The following is a 9,687-nucleotide window of genomic DNA, read 5'->3' as shown; positions in this document are numbered from 1 at the left end:
AGCATGGCCGACTTGTCACAAGTAGTGTTGACAGAAGTCGACAAACAAGGTGAAATAGACACACTAAAGTTATCACAATCGATTAAGGAGGATCATCAAAAGATTGTTGGGGCGGTTAAGAGTCTACAGTCACTTGGCGATGTAAGATTTTTTTAGCTTTCGTTTCAAACCGGCTATGATGCAACATGACACCAGTGCCATATGTGCAATATATTTCTAAAATAATCTTTTTACTTTGCATATATATGTGATAAAGTTTATAAAATTGCTGTTTTTACAAAAAGACGATGAGCATATTGTAAGTTATGTGATGTACGTGATAACTGAAACAGGAAGTAGAGGAAATTCGAACTAAGACTTTTACATATACATCTATATTATTAGGGGCGCCTGTAAAGTGCGAAACGAAATCGAAACGAAATCAAACGAAACGAAACGAAACCAATCGAAACGAAACGAAATCAAACGAAACGAAACCAAAAATCGAAACGAAACGAAACGGAATTTAAAGAAAACTAATATCAATTTTGACTACATAAAAGTGAAAATAAATTCATTGAAATAAATTTTTGAACCATAAAATATAACTACCTGTATGTTTCAGATTGGCGCTGTAAATTTTTAAGCCGATTATCCGAAATTTGCAAAAATTATATAATTATGTTAATAAGTGATGTACATTCCTATACCTTTTAATGTTTCTTATTTGTTTCATTAAATGATTAAAAAGATATTCAGACGTTTTGAGAGAGAGAGAGAGAGAGAGAGAGAGATGCCTTAAAACTTATCAGCGACATCATATAGCAAAGTATATACGCAAGTTTGGGAGAGAGAGAAAGAAAGAAAGAGAGAGAGAGATATGATGATGATACTAAAGGGGACATTCTAACATCAATTTTCTTTCTGTCGATTTGAGATATTGTAAAAACGAAATGATCGAATACAATGTGATTTAGAGCATACTGGTTGGTTACCAGTTTCTAACATATAATAAGAACTGTTGTAATATGTATAGCATGAATTTGGACGTCGTAATTTGACAAAATTAATTTGCAATATAAAGATGATTATACTGTAAACGTATTCTAAAACTGTCTTAACCCTTTGGCTATGTATTCTATTTTGCGTTTTTGGCGGAAAACGGCGTCCGCAAAATCAAGTTCATTGCCAAATGTAAAATATATATGTAGATAAAAAGGTAAATTCAGAAATGCGCTAAATCAAATCCATGTTAACTTGTTGAAAAATTATATTCCGCCTAATATTGTACATCCTAAATATAGTGCGTTTACAGAATTTACGGAGACTTTCCAACTACACGATTTTTTTTATATCGATATGAAATATTGTAAAAATGATTCAAATACATTGTGTTTGCGTGTGAAAGGGAGAGAAAGAGAACAGGTAAAAAACCTCTTTATATTGCACTTTAATTTTGTCAAACTACGACGTCCAAATTCATGCTATACTTTCTTATTATATGTTAGAAACTGGTAACCAACCAGTATGCTATAAATCACATTGTATTCGATCGTTTCATTTTTACAATATTTCAAATCGATAGAAAGAAAATTGTTGTTAGAATGTCCCCTTCAGTATCATCATCATATCTCTATCTCTCTCTTCCAAAACTTGCATATATACTTTGCTATGTGATGTCGCTGATAATTTTTAAGCTCTCTCTCTCTCTCTCTCTCTCTCTCTCTCTCTCTCTCTCTCAAAACGTCTGAAAATCATTTTTATCTTTTAATGAAACAAATAAGAAACATTAAAAGGTATAGGAATGTACATCACTTATTAACATAATTATATAATTTTTGCAAATTTCGGATAATCGGCTTAAAAAATTACAGCGCCAATCTGAAACATACAGGTAGTTATATTTTATGGTTCAAAAATTTATTTCTATGAATTTATTTTCACTTTTATGTAGTCAAAATTGATATTAGTTTTCTTTAAATTCCGTTTCGTTTCGTTTGGATTTTTGGTTTCGTTTCGTTTGATTTCGTTTCGTTTCGATTGATTTCGTTTTGTTTCGATTGGTTTCGTTTCGTTTCGTTTGATTTCGTTTCGTTTCGTTTCGATTTCGTTTCGCACTTTACAGGCGCCCATATTATTAGTCCACAATACACTAGAGTAGTGTTATTTTATGATATTTTATTAAAATTAAGATACATAGATACACGTTTGGCCGTGTGTAATCATTCTGTGGTTTTTACCATGTGCTTCTTACAATTCATGACTGTATTTTTTATAAAGTATTTGAATTGTTTTATTTTAAAGATTATCAAAGTAGAGCAGTACACAAATAAATACTGGGAGTTAACAGATGAAGGCAAAGATGTCGCAGCGAATGGCAGCCATGAGGCCAGGGTGTACAATGCAGTACCACCAGAGGGGATTCCCCAGGCTCAGATAATGGTAGCATCCAATACAAACATTTATTACTTACTTGGTATAAAATACAGGTTCTTTGCACCCCTGATATGAAGCTATGAAAAGTAGCATGTGCATTTATCACACCCCTTATCATCGCCCTTTATTTTACCCTTTATTACACCTTTCCAGAACTTGTTTTGCACTTTTTATTTGAATTACCTTAGATCTTATTCTCTTTTTCTGTGCATATCTGAAGTCTAGGGCTGGGACGATACTGTACTTAACCGATTTGGTACATATCACAATACATGAGATGTGATACAATACATCATCATATCACAATACATTGCAACTAAATGAAAACATGAATAAGGGTTTAGAATTTATTCAATCGATGTATTTCCGCATGTCCAAAGTTATTTTATTATATTTAAAATGAGCATTGCACAATTTACAAATTACTTAAGTTTCGTATACACTACTTTTTCATAAACAAGTAATCCAAAAGTTTTCCACACTCCAGATTTAGCTTCCTAACAGTTTTGACAACTTAATGAGGTTTTCCTTTATCTTTGTACTTTCATATTAGGTGTGCAGACTAAAAGTAGCTGATATATGAAGCTCGGATATTTTTTGAAAATAAAAAAGTTTGCTTAGGTATCGTTGTATTAATGGTAAATGTATCAATCCAAATATCTTCAAAATAAATACTGTAACGGTGGATCGTCCCATCCCTACTGAAGTCGAAACTTTGGCGTTGAGATCTGAACATTTTTAGTATAGATGACGTCACAATACATTTGAACATCAAAAATATGCAGTTTTAAGATGGTGATTAAATGCCTGAAAGTTTTTTTTTCAACGTGAAAATAAAAAACTTGTTTTCTAAATTCAAATATTATAAGAAAAACAACATTAAATGTCAAAATCTTTATCACATCCCATGTCAACCTTGGACCAATATAAGCCCTCTGGCTGATATTAGAGTCTCAGTGATGTGGGATGTGATACAGATTTTGCCATGCATTATTCCCTATGGATATAACATAAGAGATGAAATAAGTAAATAAAGGAGTTTTATTACAATGATATTTGAAAAAATGAACTTATTTTTAACATAAAGTGTATTTATTACTTATCCGTTATAAAATCCTGGTTAATTTATGTAAGTAGGATTTATAAGTATTAAATTCCTTTTGTATGATCTACTAGAAATTTATTTTTAATTACATCTATTTCTTTCTTTTTAGAAAAGTGTTCCAAATGCAAAAATAGGTTTTAGTAAAGCAATGCAGGCTGGCTGGGTAACGATGGATAAAAGTTGTGAGGGTGGACCCAAAGTATTCAAAAAGGTTTGTTTAGACTACAGTGGCTGTGTGTGTGTGTATCTGACGGACTAGTTTGTACAAGAGCACGTCTGTTCTTAATAGTGTGCATGCATGTAAATTAGCCTACTGACCTTTGAGACAAACCTGACAGGTTTGTACACCTGTTTTTTTTCTGTAGAGAGAATATAATTTTTCCGGGTTACATGTCTTAATACATGTACTGTAAACATAATACATTGTAGATAAAAGGGAATTCAGAAATGTGCTAAATCAAATCCATGCTAACCTGGTGAGAAATCATTTTCCACCAAATATCATACATGCTAAATAAAATAGGTTTACAGTAGTAACATGCCTGAGACTAGCTAGTGTATTCCTTCTTTCATTTGACTCTCTTTTAAAAAAAATTGCAATTTTCCATCCGATTCTCACATGCGATATTTTAGTGACTAAAATCGTACTGTGTGACCGTCTAAGTCAAAAGCAAAGTCTGAAAGTCGATTAAAAAATTAAATGAGCGTCTGATTTTCAATCAACTCTCTGGTGAGAATCTGATGTCACAATGACTTTTCCTGTACAATGATAAACATGTATTGAATAGGCTTTATTGATTGAAAATTGATTGAAAAATCGCATCGCTTGACAGCACCTTTATAGTAACATTTTATTATACCATAATATATATCAAGAAATTTTAAGATATTGTTCACTCTAAATTTCTATCAGAAAAATCTTGTACCAAAGATATTTTCGTCTAGATCTGTTTACAATATAGGCTATATTTTCTTTTTGTGTGTGTGGCTATTTTAAAATTATTATATTTCATATACATTTATTAAGAGTATTGTCTGCTTTCAGATTGACTCTATTAAAGATGCAGTCCAAGAATGCATGTTGAAGTTTGCAGCAAAAGATTCAGGAAGCATACCAGATAACCAAAAAGCTGACTTCAAGAAGAGGAAACTCATCACAGAAGTGTTAGTCTTATTTTTCTGTAAATGGAAGTCAGGAACTTGATAAAAGTGTATTGAACAGGAACTTTTATGAATTACTAGGATATAATGATGGCTCTTCCTTAGGATAAAATGATTCTTAATGAAGATGATCAAAACTGGAGAGAACAAAATTATTAGTTACTGTTATGCAACTTTTATTTTATTTGAGACAACTTTATCTTGCGATTTATAGGTGATAAACTGGTTTTTTGATGACTATTATTTGGGAAAAAATCATACTGGTGTTTGTATCTATGTTAAATTTTGTTCTATTAAACTACTTTTTATTTTATTTTCACAGGAAAGAAGTTGGATATAAAGTCTCCAAGGGAGATAACTTCACTTTGTCCATTAGTAAGGCTGAAGTTGACCTGACTCCTGAAATGATACAGAGGTACAAATTATTTTCTTAACCTTACATTAATACAATATTTAAATTGATAAAATTATATAGAATTAATTTGTATTAGATAAGCTTAAAATATGACATTATAAGACTTGATTAAATTAGGTACACATACATGTATATAATGTGTAGAATCAGTTGAATGCCTTACCAAAACATTAACTGTTTAGTTTTTCACTTTTCATTGACAAATGTATAAATTAATGAACAAAATTTACCTGTGATTATTGTCTGTATTAATATAATAAATCTTTAGTGGATCCTGGAAAACTAAAGCCTTCAAAGAGTACAACTTTGACGCCCTTGGGGTGCCCCCTGCAGCAGGTCACCTTCACCCCCTGCTCAAGGTCAGGGCCCAGTACAGACAGATCTTCCTTGAAATGGGGTATGTGCATGGTTGTATCTATAGGTTTAGTATTTCATCAGTTATGGAACTTTATCAGTTCCTTTATATTTGAATATACCACAGGGGTTAGAATTCCACTAAACACACAGTTTTAATTATTATTTCCAGGAAATAGGAACCACAAGGATTTCTTTAAAAAAAAACAAAACAAAAAAACTACAATGTGTTATTCATTTGTAAAGATTGCATGGTAAAAATCACTCTAGCTTTTTTCTAAAAGAAGAAATATTGAAATTTTGAGTAATTAACAGGACCGGCACATTTTAAATATTGGAATAAACTGATGAAAAAAATTTTCAACCTCAAAGATTTCTTTTTTTTTATTTTGATATAAACTGAATTACCTGTGTATAAAACTTAGCAGTTAGTTAGGTGGTTCTTTTGATAAAATTATTAGCTTGATGTCAGTATTGTTCTGTTTGAAGGTTCACGGAGATGCCCACACAGAACTTTGTGGAGAGCTGCTTCTGGAACTTTGACTCTTTGTTCCAACCCCAACAACACCCGGCCAGGGACGCACATGACACCTTCTTCATCTCAGGTCAGGACTACTCAAAAATGCTCTTTGTACTTGATATAACTTCTGGAAAATATTAATAATAGCAAATCATGGTTATAGCAAAGCGCCATGACAAGCAATTTTGATTCATTATCAACAGAATTTGTTGATTTATAAGTTCATTAGACATTTTTAAAATTAGGAAAATAAAAGTGACTGCTGTTAATATTAATTTGTTTTATGCCCGTTTGCTGCAAGTGTGTTTACTGTACACTTATTACAAAAATAGACACCATTAATGTACCAAAATTGTGTTTATGAACTCATAAAACAGTTGGTTGAATGACCAAAGTATGTTTATTGTTTCACAGAACCAAGAGTTGCCAAGGACTTTCCAATGGATTATTTATATCGAGTAAAACAAATCCACTCGGAAGGAGGACATGGTTCACAAGGGTAAGACCAAATGTACAAATGGTGGCCAATTGGAATGGAGTTATTTAGAACATAAAACAGCATTGTGCGTGCTAGAGAGAATATGTAGTTTATATACTGTAAATTGGCATATAATCTCGATGGTTTTAATTTCACCATGTTCGCGATTTATCATTTTCCCACAAAATTAAACCCATCGTAAATACTAACAAAAGTTTTTAAAACATGTTAATGCTTATACTTTGATCAATTGGTTTTCTTGGAGTGTGAAATTTAAACCATTGTGATTGGTACTTTTTGAGAAATCATGAAACTTTAACATCATAGAATTAAAACGACTTACAGTATTTGTACCTATCTGAAAATAGTGGTGTTTGCAGTAGTTCATATGTTTATGTTTTTAAAGGTATAAAGTGGACTGGAAGATAGAGGAAGCTGAGAAGAATATTTTAAGAACTCATACAACAGCAAACTCAGCCAGAATGTTATACCAATTGGCCCAACAGGTTAGTTAAAAATGTTGTAAACTTTATTTTTACATACCGGTACATGGATATAGTGACTTCAAAGACATAGCAAAGTTTTTTCTGTCCCCAGCAACATTCAAAGCATTTTTTATAACTCTTTTTGTTTTTAAAAAATTGATGAAATAAGTAATTTATTGGATTGAATTTTACAACACTTTGACTATTTTTTGGGAGAGGGGGGTTTAATTTTTTTGATGAGCAATGTCCAAAAATCATTGGACTGAAAAATCAAATTAGCTCTATACATTTTAACAAAATGGTAACATTGATACAGCAAATAAAAGGATGACCCCATGTAATAAAACCTATACTACGCTGTCCTTTAGCTATTCTTGTGAATTTTCTTTTTTGCAGAAAGAGTTCAAACCAGTGAAATACTTTTCAATAGACAGAGTGTTCAGAAATGAGAATGTTGATGACACACATTTAGCAGAGTTCCACCAGATCGAGGGTTCGGTGGCAGACTATGGACTCACACTTGGAGATCTCATGGGAATCATACAGGAATTCTTCAAAAAGTTGGGCATCACTAAACTGCGCTTCAAACCTGCCTACAACCCCTATACAGAACCCAGCATGGAAATCTTCAGCTACCACGAAGGTAAAAGAGATATATTTCCAATGTTTAAATACATGTAATTACCAGTTTTCTTGCACATGGAATTTAATCCCAATATTTAATATTGTAATGATACATATACATTGTACATTTAGAAGGATAAGGATTATCATAATAAATTTAGAATATTTTTCACCTGATAGTCTAAGGATTTTAAATGGTAAAATTATTTTATTTTGTAGTTTGTATCTTAACTACCTCTACACTCAAGGACCTTTTATTCAACGTGGACATAACATGAATTTTTTAATCTGAATAGCCAGGCAGACATGTAGCAATAGAATTTTTACTTGCTTATATGTATTTGATTATATGGTCTTTTATATATCATTTTCCCTTTCTTTTAGGACTTAAAAAGTGGGTAGAAATTGGAAATTCTGGTATTTTCCGACCTGAAATGTTACTTCCCATGGGACTTCCAGAAAATGTGTCTGTGATAGCCTGGGGTTTATCACTTGAAAGGTACTCATATATATTATTAAATCTAACAGAAGGTTACTGATAATTGTGAATTGATCATAAAGTGAAAACGAAACAACCACTGGAACAGATGAGGACAGCCATTTATGAAATATTTTGATCGTTTTTCCCTTATTTTACAGGCCCACCATGATCAAGTACAAAATTGACGACATCCGAACACTCATTGGACCTAAAGTGAACTTACAAATGGTGTACGATAACCCGATTTGTATTCTTGACAATTAAACAACGTACCTCATACAACAATGATCGTCATATAATTTATGTAATAAAAAAACTTCAAATACCATTTTCAAAATATATTTGTGGAATTACTTTACATATAACTCTTTACTTTGGTATCACAGGCACTTGTTTCTGTGATATAGTTTACCCCTTAGTTAATTATATATTTACAACTACCGAACATGATTCCTTCAATTGCTTTCGGAAACTTATAGTCAAATGATAGCTCTATAGAAACAGATAGACTGAAATCTACACGCCCCGTTTATTGATTGGTCAAAAGTGGAAACCTACAGCGACGTAAGAAAAATCACGGTCTGCACGAAATAATCATGAATGATGTCGGACTCAAATTCCTTTTGGAGACGATTTGGCAGTTTCTTTTAGCTAACGTTCTGATGTACATTGACAGTAATTTAGTGAATTTTAATTATTTTTTACAATCAATTTATTAATTTGTTCAAAAAAAGATGTAAATATAAACAATAAAATGCTGTCTTTGATAATTAATGCAGATTATGAAAGTAGCGATTATATCAGGAAAAAAATACATAACCCACATCCGCAAAGTTAAACATATACGAGGGACATTGTAGTTCTTGAGCAATCGATCTAAGTGAGCGGATCAAAGGATCTGATTTTAATCAGATTGGTTCTTGAGAAGAGATTTTTTAACATTTTCCCTTATACGTATAAGGGAAAATGTTCAAAAATCTTCTTCTCAAGACTACAATGTTACAATTTGTGAGATAACAGATAGAAATGCCGGTTTATAGGGAAAATGTTTAAAATTCTTTTTTCTAAAAAACTGCAAGCTACATGTTGTGAGATTACTATGCAAGCATCCTCAAATATTGTTGAAATCGTCGATTGATACTTTGGGCCCCATGAGGGGTTTAAAGTTTAACATTGAAATATGTAGCGAAAATGTTTAAAATCTACAGTGCTACAAGTACAATCCTATAATTAGAAAGGATAGATTCTAAATCGTGGAATTGTGACCTTGGACTAATCTTGGGGTTACAGGAGAGGTTCAATGTTTAACTTTGAAATATATTGGGAAATTAATGTACTACAGTTGTACAATTAAAGCTTCTGATATTAATATGGCAGCTCATTTCATTTTGTGAAATCTTTATAAAGCTTTACTGAAATATATAGATTGGATTTTTCTTCATGGAATATTTACAGCACTAAAAAGTAAAGAGATGCAGTAAATTTGATTTCACTGAAAAACTATAGCTCAGATCATGGTGTTGGCATTGTAAAATGTAGTTAATTAACTGACAAATAATTGTATAATAAAACCAGGTGATCGGTCAGCTTGTGGAATGGATCACTGTTAAGGCAGCCATGTTACGATGTTTATGGAGTGCGTTTTCCTA

General features: G+C 31.8%; 1 protein-coding gene across 1 annotated transcript; it reads left to right on the top strand.

Annotated features, from left to right (window-relative positions):
- Window positions 1-3: 3 nt before the first annotated feature.
- On the top strand, window positions 4-8,366 carry LOC128166832 (phenylalanine--tRNA ligase alpha subunit-like). The gene is made up of 12 exons (XM_052832238.1): window positions 4-141; window positions 2,284-2,421; window positions 3,630-3,731; window positions 4,566-4,684; window positions 5,004-5,096; window positions 5,365-5,493; window positions 5,940-6,055; window positions 6,385-6,469; window positions 6,855-6,954; window positions 7,330-7,576; window positions 7,942-8,056; window positions 8,197-8,366. Exons 1-12 carry the CDS (start codon window positions 4-6, stop codon window positions 8,300-8,302), a joined length of 1,488 nt encoding a protein of 495 aa, XP_052688198.1. The 3' UTR covers window positions 8,303-8,366.
- Window positions 8,367-9,687: the final 1,321 nt, after the last annotated feature.

The sequence above is a fragment of the Crassostrea angulata genome, chromosome 10, assembly GCF_025612915.1.
Source record: "Crassostrea angulata isolate pt1a10 chromosome 10, ASM2561291v2, whole genome shotgun sequence".
NCBI lineage: Eukaryota > Metazoa > Mollusca > Bivalvia > Ostreida > Ostreidae > Magallana > Magallana angulata.
This window is presented reverse-complemented; position numbering and strand designations above follow the sequence as displayed.